This window comes from Zonotrichia leucophrys, chromosome Z, assembly GCF_028769735.1.
Source record: "Zonotrichia leucophrys gambelii isolate GWCS_2022_RI chromosome Z, RI_Zleu_2.0, whole genome shotgun sequence".
Classification (NCBI taxonomy): domain Eukaryota; kingdom Metazoa; phylum Chordata; class Aves; order Passeriformes; family Passerellidae; genus Zonotrichia; species Zonotrichia leucophrys.
In genome coordinates this window covers 24,450,913-24,474,593 of record NC_088200.1, presented here as the reverse complement: position 1 = coordinate 24,474,593, position 23,681 = coordinate 24,450,913, and the positions used below count along the sequence as shown (strand labels likewise).

The 23,681-nt window shown below is 38.5% G+C and overlaps 1 protein-coding gene across 6 annotated transcripts in view; it reads right to left on the bottom strand.

Annotated features, from left to right (window-relative positions):
• The window catches only part of MCC (MCC regulator of WNT signaling pathway), a 183,138-nt gene that overhangs the window by 123,964 nt on the left and 35,493 nt on the right, over window positions 1–23,681 (bottom strand). For 2 of the 6 annotated variants that reach the window (XM_064735490.1, XM_064735493.1), the window contains exon 1: window positions 14,866–15,527. The exons of 2 other annotated variants lie outside the window; for them this stretch is intronic. In XM_064735490.1, coding sequence (XP_064591560.1) covers window positions 14,866–14,922 — 57 coding nt within the window. In that variant the 5' untranslated portion in view covers window positions 14,923–15,527. Of the gene's footprint in view, window positions 1–14,865; window positions 15,528–23,681 lie in introns of those variants that run through there. 2 more of the 6 variants (XM_064735491.1, XM_064735492.1) reach the window with 2 other exon arrangements.

Below are 23,681 nucleotides of genomic sequence, written 5' to 3'. Positions count from 1 at the left end.
GTAATCCTGCTGTAATTCTCAAAAGCTGCATGCCACAAACAACTGACTATATTACAGCTTTAGAAGGCTCCAGGACACTAAATTCCCATGTGGTTTTGTTCATGTTCTGCAGCTACCCCAACAGAAAGCTCTGTAATAGATCATCTACACTGCCATTTGTGACCCTATAGGAAAACACTTCTACTTGTATGTGGTTCAGCATACTGATTTTCCTTTTCCTAAAGGAATTTAATTATCTTTTTATCCTCTGTATGGAATCTACCAATCACCAATCAGTTCACAAGCTTTAATGAAGTGGAAAATCAAACTGCTTTTAATTTATTTCTTTTTTCCCCCATTATAAACATGTATTTTCTGGAACAGTTAAAAATACCTTTTACATTGTGTCCCAACACATATGAAAAATTTTCAACAGAATCACAAAACACCAGTTCTCATTCAGCCACAAAACACTTGGAAAATGCTATCCTTAAATCTGCACTGAGCTTTTTAATAAAAGTAGAAATCAATTTCATACTGGTAACTTCAGCTTTCATATAAAAACTCACTAAGAAGATGGGTAGGCCTACATAAGTAAACATTTATCATTTGCAAGATTAGTGAAATCCTCAAGTGTTAGTTTGTCCAACTAACACAAAGTTATGGGATCTTCATTAGTATACTGCTTAGACAATCAGTATTTTTTGGCAACAACTATTTATCAATATCAATGCATTACTTTTTTCATGTCACCCAGTGTTAGACAGAAGTATTTTACTAAAACTAAACAGAACCCTCTCAGCAGTGCAGTAAAACTGCAATTTCCAGTTAGTTTAGGACTGCACTTTTTTAAAATCACTTTGACAAAAAACCAGTCACTTAAAAAAAAAAGTGAACAAAAAATGGTATTAATTTTGTGTCCACAGATTTTCAAATGGGCACATTTCAGTTATAATTTGGAAATACTGTCAGGCTTGTAAAAAAATATCTCTGGGAACATGACCTAGTAAAGAACTGTACTCACTGTCCTTTGTAGTATCTTTTTACTTTAGGGTTGATTTTACTTCAACACAATGAGAAGCAATGTTTTTGTGGGGCTTAAAAAATTAAAAAATATTTAAATTTATATAAAAAATTATTACAGTGCAATGAGTTCATAATCAATGTATTTGGCATATAACTATGAACTGCATACTACTTATTAGGATGTTGCCAGGTTTTTATCTTTCTGCATGTAAAATTTTGTGGAGGAAATGCAGCAGCACTGACAGCAAAACACGAGTTAATATCATGAGATGTTGTAGCAATGGTCCATACCTTTCCTCTGGTCACAAGGGTTTCAGTTTATCTAGATCAATTGTTTTCATAATTTCTGTTAAAATGCCACAGACAAGTTAGTAGACCACCAGATGGAACAGAACTAAGTTAAATTTCAAAGCTTTTTATTCTCTTTTAGGGAAAGAAGAGCATCAAAGCATTCAGTAATGTTTTCTTCTCTGCTTAAACATTTTGTTTTCCCTTTTAAGCTGCCATAAGACTCTGGCTTTAGGCAAGAAGAAGAAGAAACAGTAGTGGCACTGTGGAACTTCTAAGCATATGACATTTGCAAATTACTATTACTACAGCTGAGAACAACCAGAACTAACTACATTCAGACAGCTTACAAATGCCATCACAGAAAAAAAGCTACTGAAGAGGAGGATATTTCAGGAGATTGCATGAGGGCTCTCAGGGAAAAGGTAAAGGTACCCTCATAAGATCTATTATTGCTTATGGCCAGTGGTCATCAAACCGTAACTCTGTTACTATTTGCAAAATAGTAACATGACACACAGGAATTTCAGTAAAACTCAGCCTGGCTGTCGTAACTTTTGAGTTCTCCAGGAAAACCCCTCTCATACCTCCTGTCAGTTTGTCAAGGAAGCTTGACTTTGTGCAAAGTATTTGACAACAATAAAAATGAAACTCCTAAGGCAAAAAACTCAAACCATAAGTTCTCCATAAACCTGATTCACATCATTACACTTTTAAATACTGTGAAATCTTCAGGAACTCTGTATTTATGGGTACACAATAGGAGTGGGTTTTTATCAAAATGGTTTGTCTGGACCAACACCACCTGGGATCAGCCTCTCCTAGCCTGTGCCAGCCTTCAGTGCTGTTGCTCATTGTGTTCCATTACTGTACTGGTTTAATTGCAACAGTTCATTTGCTGCAACACCATGCTAATTAATCACGGGGCAGAAGCTTGTTTTTGTGCCAAGAGAACCAAGCTCTTTCTCCAAGAACTTGCAGCCTCACACAGTCAGTCTTGCCAGAGGACAGATTCCTTCTTCCTTGAATATCAGTGAGAACTCTGGAGGACCGTGCACGGTCTTGGAGTGCAACATAAATAAAAGGACAGAGACAGGGAAGAGGTAGACTTGCACATGCAAAAGGCAAAGGGATCAAGGGCAGCAGCAATAAATAAGCAACTGCAAGGGAGGTAAAAGAAAAGGCTAATGAAAGCTGAGAACACACAGTGCATTTAGTGAAGCTCTAAGGAGTACAGAAGAGAATGAACTGCAGGCACAGAAAACAAAGAAGCAGAAAAGCCTACTCAGAGGCAAACTATAAAACCCAATGAACATCTGCTGATTGAGTTTCCAGGCTCTAAATACAACTATTATGAGCACGAGAAAAAGGACACTAACAATTTACCTTAAAATATATAAATCAGAACACCTCCTGGTCTAGAAATCCTCTATGTCATGGTCACGTCTTTCAACAATCTATTTTCACTAGATCACATTGTCGCTTCAAGCAATGCTTAAAGAGACAAAATCCACATTAAAGCTACAACACTGTCATTCTTTAAAAAAGTAAGCCCGAACCAATTCAGCCTCAGTAAAATCCCCTAAAAATCTTTGTTTTGCTAAAAAACTGTTTCAAGTATAATTTCATAACCATGTTCCAGCTAGATACATTCCTCTTTGCAAGGCCATACTAAGCAACTGCAATTGAAATACTAGTTTGATTAGTAAGATTTTTGATAAATCATGGTAACATAGTGAAATTAATAAATTGAAATGTAAGTTCTTATACATTACAATGACAGAATTGCATCAATAATGGTGCGCAGCTCATTTCAGCTCCTTAAATGAAATGCATTATAAGGGACAAAGCATCACTGTCATGGCAATGGTACTGCATATTACTGGATTTCAAATCTAACACAAAGCTTACTCTATGAGTTGTTCTATTTATATTTTCTGTACAAAAGATGGGGTTTTACACTTGGTCTAAATAAATAATAATCACTAAATCTTGGCAGCATGGTTCTTTAACTATTCCAGGATAAGTCAGATAGATGATGTAAGGCTACCAGCTGTTCACAATTCCCATTCAGACAAATAAATAGCACAGCTTTAGACACAGCCCAGTTTGATGGAGGGAAAAAATCTAGAAAACACCAATAAAACTGAGTTGTAACTGGACAGTGAATTACTTCATTGACTTCAAAAGACCAAATAAATCCATCATTTTCACTTCTCAGTAAAATCTCTGCTGTTAGATTTAAAAAATGAATGCTGACTCAGTTGTCAGAGTGACGCCCTGAAACCGTTTGAAGTCATGAATCAGCAATGGCAAAAGTTCACAAGAAATTCACATAACTTCTTAAGTTTGAGGTGTATTTCCTCTTGACATCTCTCTATTTCTCCCTTCCCCTTTCTCCATGGATGCTGATTCCTGTCCTCAGCTTTTCCTATACTGTAGAGTGCTTCCATCCTGTGCCTTTGCTTCCATCCTTGGCACATGACTGTGCCAAGCACCAGTCTTCACAAGACCATGATAGAACACTGGTGCTATGAAAAAGTCCTTTAATGGGAAAGGGAATAATTTTTAACTTCGTTTTGATCCATTGGGAACTGTGTTTATACATTGTAAAGGAGCCAGACTGTGTGTGGATTTTAATCACTGTAGAATTTCCTGCTTCTCAGAAATGGTGTCCTACTAGTGCCTGACAGTAACACACAGATATACCAGATAAATCTGTCATCCTCAGGGATTTGGTATAATGCAGTCCTAAACATCCAGGACATCCACATCCACATCAGGAATTATTCACATTCTTTTAAGACTGAATTTACTATGAATGTGTCTTTGAAATATAAGTTTAACTTCAAAGCTGATTTAAGTGAACAAACTGAGCTGGATTCTGGATTAACAGAAAACTCATTATCACTAGAAACTCCCACATTACTGTATTTAAAAAACAAAATCTAAATTTAAACTTCCCTACTGTGATTTATTTCTGTAGTACTGCTTTTTCAGATCCTTATGAAGGCAGCATTATATGAGACAGAACATACATAATGTCAACATCTGGTAAGAACTAAAACTGCAAAATTCTTCCTTTGTTCTCTTGGAAGGAAAACAACTTCCATGAAAAGCCACTGTAATTTGCTCTAAAAATTAACAGCAAAGGCACAAAGACAAACAGTGGAAAGGTTTTCCTCTTCTAGTTCTTCCTCTTTCTATCACCGTAGGTCATCCTTTGCAGCACTTTGCCTTTTTTTTCTTTAAATCAGAACAATTAAAAACTCTACTAAATTCTAATCATTACATTCAACAGAATGAAATGAAATGTTTAAATAAACTGACAATTTCTCAAGCTTACTAATTCCTTTTAAGGAATTATTCATGCTAGGATACTGTCCTCTCTTGCCACTCCAAGACGGAAAAGTTTGACAGAATTAATTCAATAAATGTTCTGCAAGTGAATATTTTGTTTATTCACAGAAAGTTCCCTTGGTATTTCTATTCTTTTTTTTCTTTTTGATTCCAATATATACTGTGCTCCTATCATTTTCAAAGGCACAACAGTTCATGCACTTACAGAAATATTATTTGACCGCTTTCATAATCGCAAGACAGTAGAGTTTATGATCCAGAGAGGAGAGAGGTGGTCAAAAATCAAGACCACTATAGCTATGACCTCTCTTTGAAAAAGTCCTGTGTGATAAGGTTCTGAAGGGAAATAGGCCTGTGGAGGCTGGTGGACATCAAACTGAATGTGAGCCAGCAACATGCTCTTGCTGCAAAGATGATGGATGGATTCTGGCCCGGATTAGGCAAAGTATTGACAGCAGATCAAGAGATGTGAGACTTCTGGTTTTCTCAGCTCTGTGAAGCCACAGGTGGAGCGCTGGATGCAGTTCTGGGCTCCCCAGCACAAAACAGACATGGACATATTGTCAGGAAAGGGACACCAAGATGATGGATGGACTCCAGCACTTCTCCTATGGGGAAAGGCTGAGAAAGCTGGGAGTGTTCACTCTGGAGAAGAAAGGCTCAGGGGATCTCACCAATGTACATAAACTCCTGCAGGTATGGTGCAAGGAGGATGGATCCAGGCTCTTTCCAGGGGTGCCCAGGGACAGCACCAGAGGTGATGGACACACACTGAAACACGGGAGGTTCCCTCTGAACACTTTTCCCTGTGAGGGTGAGCACAGGGTTACCCTGTGAGGGTAACTCAGGGGGGTGGTTGAGTCTCCATCCTTGGGGATATCCAAAAGCTTTTCACAGTCTTGGACACTCAGCTCTGAGTTGATCCCACCTGAGTAGGGGCTTAGACTAGGTGATCACCAGAGGTCCCTCAACCACTCTGTGATTCTATAAAGGGAAATGACATCTCCTTACTGAAGAATATGATTATGTAACATTCTGAATGAGATATGACACTTGCCTATAACTCATTGGCATCAATCATTATATTTAAAAGTGCTTAAATATGCTATAAAAAGAGATTCAGCCTAACACACAATACAGAAATATAGGAAGTTAAAAGAAATTCTCACAGGAAAGGAGAAAATGTACCTTCATGAAAAGCAATTAGTACATTTATTTCCATTCCAGAAGGGGTAGCTATTGAAATTCAACCACACGGAGTTTCACAAAGAAAGATAATTATGGGTACTCATAGGTATTCAACCCTGCAAAATGTGAGACAGAATCTGTAAGTTTTAAAAAGCATGGAAAAAAAGTTCTGCATTTTGCAGATCTCTCTCACCAAGTAACTAAATTAATACAGATTTCCATGCAATTTTGACTTGACAGCTATGAATCAATACTTTTTTTCCTACTTTGCTCCACAGGGAAGATACCCATTAGTGCAAGAGGAGAAATAAAGATATTCTGTCCATGCTTTAATCCTACATCTCATAAGACAGAAAAGTATAATTGGAAATACTGTTAGCAATTTTTGTTCTTCACATATAGCCTATTTGCTTCAGGCAGACAAAAATTTTTCTCTCAAAGATTTTCTTTGCTTAAGTATTTCACTGAAATTAACTGCCTTCCACCAGGTGAGTTATACCGGGCAGACCATGACCTGTGCTATACCAAGCATCAAGAGAGAATAATCTCTGCCTACAGGAGTGAGATCACAACACACAAAAAGAAAGTACCAGCCGATGAACAGGTCAATCACCATGAGTTTTTTAAATAAAAAGATCCAAGTACACTGGGAAATCAGTTTAAATTTAAAAAAACAAAACAAAACAAAACAAAAACACCTAAGTCAATAAATTAGACAAGAGCAGCATCAGCAGCTTGGAAAAAATTAGATGGTACAATGCTGTGCAAAAATAAAAGAAAAAAAAAAGGAAAAAATAGATTAAGAGATGGAAAAAGGAACTTAATAAGATAAAATATTTTATCTGCGATGTAAAAAGGAAAAAAAAGTCAAATATGTAAAACGGCAAAGGACAGTTCTCAGACACCATTCTAAAGGGGGTACTTGGTCTTTTCCACAGATGACAAACAGCCATTTGGTTTCTGTGCATGGCTGCAAATTCCATCTCAAGCAGATGTATCCAGGCAAAGGAAGGTTCAGCTGACATGCCTCTTGAGGAAGGGCAGTCCCAAGTACAGTTAACAGCCAGCTAGATTCTACTACCTCCTACCTGGCAACAGCTTAACAGTAAACAAACTGTGCAATTTAGGATGCAAAGTTCAAAAAATTATCTAACTAGAGGCATTCGGTCCCCTGAAGGATAGGAAGGAAACCAGAAGAGTTTGGGATAGGATTATCACAGCCTGTTGTAGATGAAGGCCAGATAACACTTGCTTGTGTTTGCAAGCGATACTTTTGGGTTTACAGTCTGCAAAAGGAGGACTTTTCAAGATAGGCACCTGTGCTGCTTTGTGGGAACACCAGCTTCAGCCAGAACTCTGTGGACACAGTTCAGAAGGACAGCTGAGTTGTCACTGGAATAGTTTTGGACTTAGTTTTGGAATAGTTTTGGACACATAGCATAGTAACAAATTTGTATTTCTCTGTCACAACAATCATGAATCACAGTTCTGTGCTGACAATTATAATTCCATCACTGCAATCAAACAATTTACTTTTTTTGTCAACGTTTCAAAAAGTTGTTCTGACAGATCAGAAACCAGAGGTGCTGTTGTGAACCTATCAAACACTGAAACAGCCTCACATTTTAAAATGCATAGATGGCCTGGTTTTAAAACAGTACCTTATTTCAGTTATCAGTAGATGGCCATAATCCTGATGTAAATTTCTATTTTGGGATATCACTACATTTTAGTGATATCCCAATACTCTGCAGTAAAATCCAGCAATCATCTTCTGAAGCATTTCAAAAATTCAGCAAGGATGCAGTGGGTAATTCACAAAACTTAGCATGCAACCAATAATATTACAAACAGCCATAAGGGGTATAGACAAGTATAGTGAAAAAATACTTATTTTCTTTACGTTTGGGAGGGCTGAAAAGATTTCTGTCAATATTTTGATTTTAATGAAAAATTTCCATATACAATTACAACAGAGTGAGAACCTGAAAGCCAATTTCCAGAGTCTTAATGAATATTTCTATTCGTTAGAGATAGTTAAAATCTAAATCTACAGAAAATATACATCATTCATACAGACAGTTAATTTATATGGGAAATTCTGACTTGGGACTGCCTAAAGCAGTTTGCCACCAGTGTCAAAAAGCCTTCTTTACAGGCATCAGATCCCCACACCAAACCTCCATCCCTCAGAATCTTTGAACTCAAAGGCCATCACAGAGTACATAAATTGGTGTATTATTACTACATGTAATAATATGAACATATAATAATTGTAATAACATGTTATAATTGGACTACAGAAGAGTCCAATTAAACTTTTCCATGTTACCTGAGAAGCAGAAATTCTAATCACAAGTAAAACCTGAAAGTAGAAGTACCATGCAATGTCACAAAGATAGTAAAACCTAAACATAAGGAAAATACCCAGAAGTGACATGAACACATTTCCTCTTCAACTGTACATAAATTACTCAGAGCCCCAGAAGAGGGATGTAATGACACCCAACTGTAGGTGACTAAACCAATGACACAGCCTCTCTTCATGCTCTCTCTTCCCACATACACAGCACAGAAACTGCTGCCTTTGCAAACCTTGCAATCTATGGATTCTTCTTTCAGGATCTTGTATGTGTCCCTTTACAAACTACAAATCCAGAGACTGCAGAGGAATACATAAAAATACCTTCTGAAAGAAGAATCTTGTAATTGTTCCCACACAGAACCACGTTCTGCTATGTCCAAGTCTGATGAAAGGTAATAACATGTTTTTCTTTTCCAAGTTGGAAGAGGAAGAGGGAAAAGATTACAATCCCTATCTCCAAAAATCTTCCAGGAATGAACTCTGGCTTTTTTATCTATGAACATCAAGTCTCTAAAAGCAATTGGACAATCCAATACATTGTTAATGATACTTTCACAACATATATTTGTACTAACAGATTTTACAGCATATAAGGCATTTATCATGGTTTTTTTTTTTTTAGGAGCAAGGGATATTAAAATAAATTATCAGGCATATAAGTTACATAATCTTTGTATTTTTTCATTAGGAGGCTGCAGAAGAGCATTATCAGTGCTGACAGTGTCTGGGCATTTTGACTAATCTTTTTATAGTGCTTCAACTTAATAATAGCCAAGCCTGGAACACACTCTGTGCCTGATAAGCAGCTCAAACAAATCCAGGAAAAAAACATTTTCTTTGAAGTCACAATAGTTTTTAACACTGGAAATACTGCACGCTGTAAATTTCATATATTGATCATGCCAGAGCACCTTCATCTTGACTATGGACCCTGTCTAAAGGTTGCATTCAGACTGATAGTCACTGTCCAGGAGTATGCCCATTCAAGTTTACCACTGAAGCATTTTTAAAGTTATTATAGATACATAAATGCAACAGAGACACACTGGAAAGTCTTTAAAATCTGTGATTGTATTTCACATCTAAGGTCTCTACACTCCTCATGAAAGCAGCATAGAAAAATGTCAGGTTTGTGAGGTTGATTAGTGCTTCACAAAGCCCATGTGAACCAGGAAAGAGGAGAGAGCTCACCCAAAGATCTGCAAACTTTACCTCAGCATCTCTGAAACACTAAAGCTGGGAACACTCTTGTAAGGTGTTGCTACCTCCAGATGGAAGTTTTAACCAGCTTTCCACTAGAAATATTTAAGAAAGTTTCTCCTTAAGGTACTTTGATTTAAGCATAATGGGTTGCGGTGCTCACTGTTCTAATAGTTTAGCAGTTCACACTGTTCACCTTTTTGGTTTGCCTACTGTTAGGAAAAAATCAGTTATGCAACTTTATCAAGGTTAAAATAACTCTAAAATACGTCACGTTTGCAGTTTGATAACCACATTCCATTCTGTTCTATTGTAAGGCTGCAATATTTTAAAGGATTAATAATCTATCACATTTCCCAAAACATCCTCTGACTGGGGAAAAAACACATCTGTTAGCAAGGCACAGTATACCCTTCTGTGTTACAACCTGCACACCTCTGGCACTGATAGCCAAGGCTATAGCCTGTAGCAGAGATGGAATTGCAGTAGAATATGGAGTTTACTCCCTCATGAGAGGTACTGGAAATACCCTGGCACATTTGTTGCATGACCAGAGACCATTCAGGAAGCAGATTAAGTATTAGGGTGATATTTGCTCACTAATTTTCTTGGAAGACGACCAAGCTCAGGAAGATAAAACAAGTGTTTGGGATTTAATCCTACTCTGGAACACATAAAAAACCTCTTCCCCATTCCATCAGTGCTCTTTCCCCACGCCTAGGTATGGTGACAGCACAAGCTGGCACTTGCTCTACAGGAACAGAGGCACACATGGGAAAGTACCTCAGGGTGGGAATGGTTCCTTCTGAACTCTTCCTCTGCCAGGGAGGCTTTCAGTGATGTCCTGCTCCTCTGCTGATTACCCACCTCACCCCACAGCTCCCTCACACTCACTGGATTTGTGTACACAACTTCAAGCCATGCAGCCCCTCTTATTTCTGCAGTTCTCCTTCTGCAATGTTCTTCATCAGATACTAGTTCATAAGTACAGCAGAAGTGGAACACAAATCTGAGAAGGAAGTGCAACATTGTCCTACCATAAAATTACTAAAAAGTCAGAATTTAAGCCTTTCAGACTTGGTCCTTTCTTCACATGTAAGATTTTGGTGAAGTCTTTTGTATGAACTCATTTTTCTGCTTCCTACAGACACCAGCTTTGACACCTATTCTTCCTTCTCCTCCCCTAAATTTCAAACACCTTGTTGTTGAAACAAACAAAAAAGTTAGTAACTTCTCCAAGACAAACAACCCATCTGTTTATTCCAGTCAATATTGAAGGGTTAAAGAATATGAAGCTGTAGCTAATGCTGTCACATACAACACCTGTATCCTAAACACTTGACCTCCAAATATCAAGAAGCAGGAGGTATAAAGTGTGCACCTAAAGCAGCATGCTGTGTCCTAATTTTGTCATGCAGAAAATAATAAAATAAACTTCTCAGATGTTATACACCATCAACTCATGCAGCAAGTGCTAAAAGAATACAATAAACAGTAATATAATACAAATCAGCTGCAATGCTGAACGTATTGCTTTACTATAATACCGGCCCTTACATCATTACAAAATCTCTTAGGCACAGTCTTACTACCAGCAAATTCACAAGGCTCGCTTAATGAAAATTATACCAAAGAACATAGCTTGGCTTTTAATTCAAGGATAAAATTAATCTCTTTAGTATGCAATTGAGAAAAATATAATTAAGCTCAGCACTTTACATCTCCTTCACATTCCTGCAGTAATAATTTTAACCGTCCCAACATTGGCACAGGCATAACTGCTGGCCACATTCAGTCCATCAGGCGTACCAGGTCAGACAACAGCTCTCTATTTCAGCACACAGTGAATGGCCAGGAGAGCAGGTAACATCAGTGTTAGTATGTAAGGGATAATTCCTCAGAATATGGGGGTTTAAAGCCTTTGAATTTGGAAGAAAATACAGGTTAGACAATCTAGCTCTTTCTAGATGAACATCTCTTTCTGCAGAATAGACAATTTAACAGGTACAAAGCCTTTAAATTCTGATACAAAGTTTCATTTTTAATGATGTATAAAATCGTCTGCAATTACAGGCACCCCACTGTTAACCTGTACATGTTTTCAGTACAATTCATGATGTTGGCTGTAAAAATATGCCTTGTGTTTACAACAAAGGCTTTCAGAATTGTATGAGTAAGAAGTTGAAGGGATCCAATGAGAGCTTTCATAATTTGGGTATTAAGTTATGCACAAAAATCACATCCTTCCTTGAGTCAAGCCTTAAAGGCAATCTCTGCAAATTGTTTTAGAAGGCCCATTTCAGAATAGTAGAACAGAGATTTTTTGACTACTGTTACCTACTTACAAACGTACCACAGGCTGCTGTAGATCCTCACAGACTACACCACAGTGTTGCCTCTCTTACTATATCTTTTATATATATATATATATATATATATATATATATATATATATATATAAAAGAAGCCCCTAACAAAACAAGCCACCAAGCTTAACACCACCTTGCTATGTAAGAACAAGGTTTCTTCTCTCTAGGCAGGTACAACATGACAAATCCACCATGCAAACAGCAAACTGTTTGGACTTGAAACTTGAAGGCAAAGAAGAGCAGAAGAAATGGGGTAACATGAACTGACACGTTTCAGTAACAAAACAGCTTGAACTCTGGAGCTAGGGAACAACAAAGCATAAGTTTTGTGGAGATCTGAATGACTTATAACAGAAATCGGATTTTTTTTCATCTGCTTTCTGCATGACCTTTGATGGGGCAGGTGAGTAAATAAAGACTATCAAGATCTCTGTTTACCCAGACAAGAGTTTAGGAATAGCAAACATCAACTATACACAAGTTCCTGCAATCACACTGTGTCTTGGACAAGAAACATATCCTTTAATTCTTGCCAAAGAAAGATGTTAATCTCAGCTAGAAAGTTCTAATACAGATGGAATGAATTGCAATACATTTATTTTCTATTTTGTCTAATGTATCCAGTCAAGAATGCATTTATTATATCTTCAGGGCTTTGTAGCTTTCCTGTTTATTTTAATAACAGTAGTTTCATGCCTAAAGCTCCATGTACTGAGCTAAAGAGATCAAGGCACCTACACGAAAACCCACTGTGCATCATGTGAATCATAGTACTTCTTGGTCTGTTATAATATTTGCCATTCAGGTATGTACAGCAGTGGCAGCCCACTGTAATATCAGCATATGAGCTGAATGTAGAGACAGAGGTGCAGGTGAACACAAACTAAGACACCAGCCATTTATTCAAATTCATGTTGTAGCCATTTTCCCATCATTTAATTGAACACAAGGCTACTGTCCTTCATTGACCAAAAATAAACACGGTGTACAGAAGACAGAGCCACAAAGGAAGGAGAAGAGCATAACAAAGATGGGAAAAATACAGATACATAAACCACAGGTACAACCTTTACCAGCACGTTTTACCTTCCATTACAGCCAGTACCAGTCACCAATAGGGAAAGGTCTAACAGAAACATAGATAATACAGAGAGCTGTTTCAGAAATTAATAATTAGGGGTGAGCAGCTGCCAATTACTACTTATGCATCTTCTTCCCTAGAGAGGTGGATAATGATGTTTCTGTGAGGCTTCCATGTTTCACACTGAAAACCCAGTGTTTTACCCAAGATCACTGCTGAAGCTGACCCATCCCTTCTTGGTGACTGGCTAAGGCTCAAACTGCAAAGATGAAGATGAGCAGCAAGCAAATGATGATAAGCAGCTGGGGAAAGTTAGGAGTTTTATGATCTTCTCTGCTATGTCTGCAGTCAAAAAGGGGCCTATTTCTAACCCACCTGTGGCACCGAGTACAAATGTGAACTAAGGACTAAAGAAAGCTTGTTGGGAAAAAAAAACCCCACCTAAACAATGACAATGTTGCACGGTCACAGACTTCTTTCAATATCTCCCATGTTAAAACGTCAGAAAGAAAAGGTATTTCTCACAACAAAAGTCTTACTCAGTCAGTGCATGAAGGAAACATGAATAAGTAATTTCAAGGTAGCAATGTAAATAGTACCTGCTCCAAATATTGACTCCAGTATCAATTCTTTGAGACACTCCATGATCTATGTTATCTTGCAAAGTCTTGAAAATTAAATGTTTAGGGCATAGAAAGCAGTAATCACCATCAATACAACCACAGCCAGAAACTGACCAAAATTTAACCCAGGTTTATATGCGGAATTTATGAACCCCACTTACGCTGAAATGCCAATACAGAATTTCTAAGCAATACTTTGAAAAAAGTAACACAGAAATAATGAAATTTAACAATTTTTGCTTTAAGGAGAAATACATATGATATTTCTTTTGTCAGAATCTCCCAGTCACAAACCTACTGTCCTCTAGTATGGCAGGGTACAGCACTTACTTAACTCTCACGTATTTACTGTGCTTCCTTCTACATGGTTGTCTCCCTCACAAGCCTACTGATTTATTCCACTTATATCATTATTCCATTCTATACCTTAGTGTCTCCTTTCTCTATACCATTAACTCCAGAAACTGTTAACTCTCTTATTCTGCCAAGCATATCCTATGCTTAAAAAACCAAGCTTATAAAGGATATGCCACAGTAAATGGTGTATTAAAAAATGGGCAAAAGGAACAGAGAAGCACTTCAGTTAAACTGGGACAAGACAGACTGCAGATTCAATTTCCTACAAAATGACCTTAATCAAATGATTGGGATTTCATAGCATAACTAAATTAGCAGTTCTCAGTAAAGCCCATAAGGATTACACATCTAAGACATTCCACTAACTGACAGAGTATGCCACTTCTAAAGCATTTATTAAGAATTTGCATAACATCTGATATGGCTTTAATTTCAAATTTATTAAAAACACACACAATCATGTTACACTAAAACATACCCACAATTATAAGAAACAACAGCTTGACTATGGTTTCCAGTGAAAAAGGAGAAAGTTTCTCATGACTTGTTTTCTTTTAGGCAATGAAGGAAAGTAACTTAATTCATCTAACCTAAACAAACAGTATCACCTTGGCTAAATACAAGTAAAATAACTTCTGCCAATGTTGTTGTCTTACCAATAATTTTTTGTCGTTTTCTACTCACCCCACTTCCCTCCTAAATTAATCACCATCTGTTTAATCTCAACTGAGATCTCCATATTTCACCTACTGCAAAGATGAATGTTGGGTATAAACACAGCTCTCAGAGGGAAGGCAATCACTGCTGCAGGGTAACAGGAAAAATGTCTCTACATGGTTGCAATCGTTAGCCTTTCACTACTCATTCAGAGCAAAGCAGCAAAAAAGTTCAGGTCATTTCCTGACTGGCACAGTAAGTTATAGCAAGATACACATTCTATTAATTTTTAATTGCATTGCTTGCGGACTGAAAGCCTGAATGGGGAATGTTTCTTTTTAAAGCGTAAAGAAGGGCACTGAAACTGCTTACCTCACTCAGCTCTGCAGGGGATTCATTTCCATATTTCATAGCAACTCCAGAATTCATGATTAGACTTCTCAGGGCTTGATGATTTCTGCAGATTGTAATGCTTCAAGCTTTGTTCAACTGATTCAATACTTTCTTCTCCAAAATTTTTCTCTCTTATACATTTTGCTCTAGACAGCCATTTTTACTCCACATTGAGAGTTTAAGTTAATGATGTCAGATCTTCTGGAAGAGACAAACTGGTTTTGACTTCACAGACAATCCATTGCTTAGAGAGGCTTGTTAATAATGTGAAGAGCTCAGAGAATGCAGGGAATGAAGTGCTTACCAGGATCCCAGGGCTGTCTTAGTCCATCTACAAGGCATGCTTCATCTCTTCTGTCTGCTTTACGCAGCTCTTTTCCACAACTCTGTTAAAGGGCATCTCTCAATGCCGCTGAACAGACTCAGAAAAATTTGATGAGCTTCACACAAGTTCACAGAGAAATTAAAAGGAGAGTGCTGCTATAGTCCTCAGTATTTGGGGAGGCAGAAAGGAAACGAGAAGAAAGCTCCCTTCCCCGGGAGAAACCAACGCTGCACTTCACGCTGAAGTTTCCCCTGCCAGTGAGCCTGGAGTTTAAGTGGTTTATGATCAAACACAGCTGTCTTGCTGCTGGCTAAAGGGTGCATGGAAGGGGCGGTGCCAAAAGGAGAGCGCAAGTGGGAGGGAAGGAGGGAGAGAGCTACAGAGAGTTCATTTTGGAACTACAGGCATCTCTCCAGCTTTCTGCATACTAATTACTATACAGAAAACTATAAAGCTAAGTAACAGGAAACGCCACCTGGATAACAATAAATTGGATTCTTATTTCCCTATTCCTGTGTGTAATTAAGTAAGGAAAAATGGGGGGCTGTAGGGGGTGGGGGGGTTGTAATGATTTCAAAAGGTCAAGTAAGCCTGAAAGCACCATTAGAATGCTGCAGATTTTACATAACTGACATTTTACAAAGAGTTCAGGAGATGGTACTAGAAGAAGGGGAGAAAAAAGCATTTGCTTTCAACATTCTGTAAAAATTGAGGAAAAATCCTTAATAAACTGGATTTGTGGACATGCTGTACCCCTTACAAGAAACAACAACTCCTTTTCCCCTTTCCTCTGTTCCCTAAAACACAGCCCCACACATTTTTTGATTGGATTCTGATTTACTTGGGTCAGATGTAGGAAACACAATCCTCTGCAGTGGAAATTTATCTGACCATCTTAATACAGTGTATTATTGAAGTGCCAAATTAGTTCAGGAAAAAACCCCAAATATAAGAGTCAGAAATAAATGCTATACAGGCTGTGCCTCTATCCTTGCACTCTGGCAAAAACATCTTCATGGGAAACAATGTACACCAAGAGCAACATTTTGAAAATAATCCTGTGAGTATAAGCATGCAGACATAGGGAGAATTCACCCCAATTCACTACAAGAAGCACATTAAGATCTAGAATCCAGAAAAGCACACCTATATTGTTCTACGGTGCTACAGACTTGTCACACATCCTGGGTCCCTGTCCTTCCTCCATGCCCAGCAGCAGGAGCTGTAACACTCCTGTGGCTCATAGGGTAACAGGAATGCCACGATCTCGTTCCAAGATGTTTCACTTTCATCCTTCAGGTCTCCAGTTTGCTTTAGCAGAGTCTGTATTTTGGTGTTTCCAGCTCTCTTTTCATGCCCTCTTTGCATCACCTCCACTCTCCATTGTTTTCCCCATCGAGTGCAACCTCCCCGTCCCACCTTCACATTCAGGTCTGCCTCTGTGTTCAGTGCTTCTGTGTATATTCCTCCTTACTCTTGTGCTTTGTCTCCCGCATACGTTCCCAGTTACGGCCCCCGCAATCCCGGCGAAGAGCGGCACTGCTCTCTGCCGGCCGAGGAGGTGGCTCACGGCACAGGGGACACGGGTAGTGTCCCAGGGCTGCTCCCTCCAGCGAGGAGGGAGGCGCAGGCGGCTCCAGGCTGCAGCACGGGAACAGCAGATACACAGCAGGGCTGTACACTGATCTCCTGTACATTGAAATGTGATTAACAGGGATCTATACCCAGAAACAAACGTGCTCTATAGTGACTCAGCACATTTTTCATAGGTAAGTTAAAACCCAACAACTTCCATTCAAAACTTCCTGCAGCTGACACAGTACATTTAAAAATGTTTTTATCTTTTCAAAACTATGCCTTCAAAAACAAGGCAGTCTTTCGTATTTTGTATCACTACCCATATTAACTTTATTTTCCTGTTTATAATCCGCTCTGATCCTATCTTCATCCAGCTCTATCATATCAATCACAGGTTTACCAGCACAGGGTTGAGCCTCAGTATTAATACTAAGAATAAAGTTCTGAGGTTTCTCCTTCTCTAAAGGAACTCCTATGGGTACAATACACTGCATTTCCCATGCTCTATCCCTATACTGCCAAATACTTCCCTTCTGACTGTGAACAGGCATTCAGAAATTAGAGAGTTCTGATTTATTTTCTTCAAAACTCAACATTGTATGTCCATTTCTGGCAGACCAGCCATCAGACAGATCTCAGCACATGATACTATATCCCAAGCAGGACACTTCAGGATCTGAACAAGATCTACTCTGCATTCTACACCTATGCTACACAGGATTTTTTTCCTGCCTTTTTCCTACTCTGTGCAGTAACATGGTTGAAAGAGACAGAGACTGACTGAAAAACAACATCAGAATTCACACACAGAGTTAGGGACAGCTCCAATTGTGCCTAAGAACCTGGTAGATACATGTAGGTACTTTCAGAACAAAGTTTAACATTAAAAATTAATAATAACTCATGTGCAGATGAATGAAATGGTTAAACCAAACTCTGATGAGAAATTATTTTACTTTAGCCCCAGAGGACTCCCACTGCAACCTCTGCTGACTTGCATTGTGTGGTACGGGATTAGACATTTCTCAGTTGGAAGCATCAAGTGTTAACTAACCCATAAAAATTGGCAACACTTGTTTCAACATCCTTATAAACTGTGCAGGCATTTCTTTACTGTGAAGGGCTAGCGAGGACTAAGTGTAATAATTCTCCTAAAACAGTCACTATTATATCACATTTTTAAAACAGGAGCATCAAGAACATATCCTGAACCTCTGAAGATGTAGAACTTGTTCCTGTATGAAATGTCATATTGTCTTGCATTTCTCCAAGTCCATTAACTAACCCAATGAAAATGTTACATCCTGAAATCAAATTCGCCTGATAGACCTGCCCAGCTGTCCGCAGGCTGTTTCACCACTTCCAAATACATGTGAGTGACTTGATACAATAGCAGGGTACTAAGAACTTTGTCTAAGCCAAAGTGTATTTTCCCACTGCCTTGTGCCAAAGGCAGGCTTCAAAGCAAACAAAAGAAAACCTCAAGTATGCCAATTTTGCTTTGCCAGGAAATGAACAGAGCACCCTGTGACTCAGTGAGAGAGGGGCCTGTTGGACTCAGTCCCTCTCTGTTGTTTGGCAGCTGACTGTTCATTCTCTGTCTTGGTGACTCAGTTCTCTGCCTCGAAGAGCAATGCTTTCTTGCCTTCAGCCTTGTTCCTGCCTCTTTCTTTAGCCTCTGCAGGCAGGTAGGGGGGTGGACTGGGAGTGGGAAGAAGAATCAGATTCAGTTTCTTAGCCCAAGATGACACATTGTCAGTGGATGCCTCAGTGTGGAAGTAGGTAACAAGAAGATGGACAAACCTGACTAGCAGAGAGACTTCGGAAACAACATACACCACACGCTTTCTGTCTGAGACAGATACACTGGCCTGGGCTTCCACTCAGTTACAGGGCATTTCTGATCCATTACTGCCTTATGTACCTCTAAAGCACTCATGATGCACACACTGCTTGTGATAAGTGCATTTGCACTGACAGATTCTTTCCAAGATAATTTCAGAATTATGCAGCAACAACCATTATTGTGGCCAGTTTGCTGATTGTTGAACTAAATCCTATGGCCACCCCATTCCATTTGTTTACTCTCATTCAGCTGCAGAAAAAGAATCACTGGCATATGTCTGAGATTCACTGACAATTTCTAGTTTATTGATTGTATCTGAATAAGCATTTAATAAGATTTGCCCTATCATGTGGTGTGAAAGGATTTTTTGGGACAAGTGACAACTCCATCACCTCATCTGTACTTCTGAAAGTGCCACAAAATATGCAAAACACTGGTATTCTCATTATTATATAAGACCTCTCCCTCATAATATGTCTCAGTAATTACAATAGTCTATTTACTTGCAGTTACTAGAGCAGGTGTCACACTTGGCACACATGAATATTCCTTCCTTGTTTCAACAGCTGTAGAGTAAAAACTACAGCATAAAAGTAATTATCTACTAAATATGTGCATGTCAAATATTCTTCAGCATAGTGTGTACCACTTTCAGAGTTTCACTCTGCATGCAACATGCACCATTAGCTGATCACGATTCCAGGATGTATGAAATAAGGCTTCCTTGGCTGGTTCTGTTTAATTAACTCTGTAATTGAAATGCAACTAATTGAGGTCTACTGAGCATTTAGTTCCTGTTTGTTCCAGGATCATCCCTACAGTTAGAACAGACTCTAACTCACCCTGCACAATCCAACACACAAATCACACCTATAAGTATTGCAAATCTAGTACAAACAACTTGAGTACAATTTTTTTTTCCTTCTCATTCTTACACAAAACACACTGGCATAGTGCCAAAGTCCAAATTTCCATTAGAAAATAGCACTCCGATTAGTATGATAGCTAAACTTGGAAGCAGATATTCAATACAATATACAAGTTGGATAATGTTTCCAGAAAATTCTTTATTCAATAGCACTAATGCACCATGATTTAAGAGGGAGAGGCTGAAAGGGATGGTAGGCTCATGATGCAAACTGTTCTCATTAGTGACAGTAAAGGTTATGCCCATAGGCTGAGAGAAAAAAAATCCAACCCATTTGAAACAATTGGAATTAACCTTACACTGAAAAATGAAGCACTGTCTCTGAAGAAAACATGAGCAAATATTTTTCTTTCCTTCAATCAAACCATCTCAATTAGTCTGAAACAGATAATATGTCTAGAACAATATAATTACGAAACAGCACTTCAATCAGCTACTCTCACCTGTTCACCCTTCCTTAGCTACTCAATTCACTTAAAAACTCACGTCCTTGACCTGACCAGTCTCCTTGGGAGTTCACATTTGATCCCTCTTTCCATCCTCCAGTATTTCACTCCAGGAAGCCACTCACCAACCTGTCAAACAAACACTCTCATTTGTGTCATTTCATCCAAGCCTATCATATTCATTTGTATTCCCATTGACCCCACAAAACCTCAGCATCAGGCTAGGACAGGAAAAGGACTAGGAGTCAATTTGTGCCTGTTATTTATGTTGGTGACTTGTCTGTGAGGACAAGGAGAGACAACAGCCATGTCTATGTCACAGCCACCTAGTTATCATCGCTTTATTTGCTCTTTGCTTAGAAATACCAACACGGCCATTCTGTAAACTACAATTCTTGCCATCATCCTTCTGCTTAGCATGCCTTCATATCCATAATTCCTCCAGTTATTAACCTCAAGAAAATTAATTCATTTCACTTCAAGTCCCTACTATCTTGGTAGCCATTTTTTATTTCCTCCTGTCTATCAGTTGTGAACGGAATCTCTTCCAAAATTTCTGACTTTTATAGAAAGATCTGCAAGAATCCAGAAAGAATCCCCTGCTAAGTCTCTCCTATTTTTCCCAATCTCTAATAGTGAGGTTTCTTCTACTCCCTCCTTAATCCTTACCTCTCTTTTGTTTCTTGTCTTTCAGAGGCTCTCATTTCCAGCTCCAGTCCCCATTCCACAGTTATGATCATGCCTCTGCAAGTATTCAGCAGCCCTTGAAATATACCAAGACATCTGCATGTAATTATTTTTCCTAACGCCAAGATTTCTCTCCACTCTGACTTTCCACCGGCACACTGAACACTCAACTCCCTCACTTGGAGTGTTCTGAACCACGGATCGATGATGATGTGAGTTCCCACAAAGAAAGGGGATGGATCTTGGCCCCTGGATTACATCAGAACTGTGCTTTGGCACTTCATCCCCCACCTAGCCAAGCATCCCATTTCACCATCTGTGGACAAGATCTCTGAATGTTTAACAGATGAACTGTTGGATAGTTTCTGACTATATGTGCATACACACACACACACACACATGTACATTTATTTCACCCATTTGTGTATGTACAGTGTGTGACCTTTGTAAATATCCTGTACATACTTTCACAAACAAGTGTGCACACACACATACTCTCATACATGCATGTACATACACTTAGCTATATCTATCCATCTATCTATCTACCTATGTATATTTGGATCCAGTGAAATGTTCCACTTGAAACATCTTCAGTCCAACTAATTCGAACAAATGCTAAGCAAGCATCTGACAGATCTCTGCTTGAAGCCCTGCAAGACTTTAGCTGGCATGAGCACTTAAAATACAAGAATGTCAACTTGTCTGACCACTTAAAGGTTTGGCTTTCTTTCTTAAAGCAGAAATTATAGCTAAAATTACCTTAACAATGACATGAGCTGAAGTAATGTATCGAAAAATTTTAGTGAATCAAACCCTCTAGTTTTCAACTAGATCTATTCTATGCTTGTTGTAACTGAATTTCTACAGCCCTCATCTACATTCATTAATTTGATATATTTTGTGTCTGCATAGTTTAGTAGCTGCTTATGAAGTTGGTCTACAGATCACTTCTCAACTCTCTACTAGCCAATAAATACTAGATTTTTTTTTTCTAAAGATCTGGTATTTGTGGGTTTTTTCTCTCTGTGGACAGCTAAACATAAAATCCAAACTCTCTGTTCTAACCTGACCTATAGATCTGGTAAAGAAAATGATTTTTTTCCCTCTAAATGCTTTCCCATATACAATTTAAATCTCCCCAGTGACATTTTTCCTCTACATTTTCCTACATTTAAGTTTCTCATCATAACCTTCAAGGCCATCTTACGTCTGCCTCACTCATGTCTACTTCAGCCTTCATACCTGTCAGCTCCATTTTACATTTTAAGGGACAGCACACAACACTGCTTCAGCATTTATGATCTCTCTTTCTTGTATGGTTTTATTTGATTCGACATCCCAAGACATTTTTCTCAAGCCACTTAAACTTACTTCAGATGATTACAGAACTAAAATCTTTATTTTCAGGCCTCATCTGGATAGTTCCTTACTTTAAGAAATTATTTGCTTACTGTTTCTAGTGTTTACTTTCAGATAAGGCTGTATCAACCAACTAAACCAAGTAAAATAAACAACCTCATGTCTCATATTTAAAAAATCTTGTTTGTTCTGCCTTCACAATTCAGAATCTTGGCACAAGATGGCTTTTTTTCATTATGAAAAACACCTACCACCCATGTAGGTGCTATAGAAACAAAGACTTTTCCCTCCTTTTCTACAATGCATATCAGAAAATCAGTGTCTATGTAAAAATTAGATTCAAACAATAACATGCATTTATAATCTCTTAAAAAATCAGAGAATAGAAAGATTCAATGTCTTTTTCTCCAGTCACATTCCTAAAATTATAGTTTCAAGGAGGTAAATGAATACAAACCTGAGTTCATGAAATTACAGATGGCTATTTGGCTTAAAGGCATGAACCTCACTTGAGTATTTCAGTGGGGTGAACTTATTTCATTATGAACTCTTCACAGGACAGACAATGCCCTTCCTGAAAAAACAAAGTTTACTTTGGTTGCTTCCTATCAGGAAGAAAGGTGGAGTTTACTAATTCACTGCAACACAGCTACAATCATAAACTGTCTCGCAGATGAGAAGTGATAATGTGGATTTCTAGCCCAAAATGGAGCAATCATGCTGAAACAGTTTTTAACACAAAGTAAGAACAGTAAGCACAAGAGAGCACATGTGTATAAGCACACCCCTCCCATTCTCACACTGCTAGAACCAAAATAGTTCCCTAAAACAGCTGTGCTGACAACCACACAGTCATTTTAAAAACATCACAACATGAAGAGGAGTGGGGCTTTTTTAACAATGGCAGCATCTTGCACTGCCCCAGGTCAGTGTCCCAGGCCTGACAGTGGCAGAGAAATAATTCCAAGGGACAGAAGCATCTTAATGAATTTTACTGTGCCACTGACAGGTTTCTATGGGAACTCTGCCTTGCCTCTCTGGGTTGGCAGGACAACAGCTGATTACTCCATTATAACTAAACTACCACTGAATTGCAAAAGCACTTAAGAGAGTCCATTTTCAACTGTGCACTGCAATGAAGATTTTTACTTAATTACTGAAATCCTGTATTTCATGTAACCAGAACACAAGGGTGTAGTGTATGTATAAGAAAAAGGGCAATAAGTCATCTCCCCACCTTTTTAAAAAATGAGGATTCACAGAAGCTTGGCATTGCCAACTTAAACTCAAGTCAGCAGCTCACACTCAGAGAGCAGGCAGAAAATCTGGTGAAAAAGGAAACCTTGTGACAAGAGGTACGCAGTAATGGCTCTGGCACACCAGAACCCAGGAGGGTAATCTTGCTCCACCAGACTAACCCTGACCCTCAGACTCAGCCTGCCACTGCTAATAATAATAACGCTAACACTATGGTCTGTATAGCTATGTGCAATGATGCTGCCCATTGTACTAGGTGAATTGCTCTTCGTCTCAGACAACTGGAAAAATAAATTTGGAAAAGCAAAAGGATCTGAACATCTGAACTAGAGCTAGAACTTCCTTGAGCACAGCAAAGAAAACTGG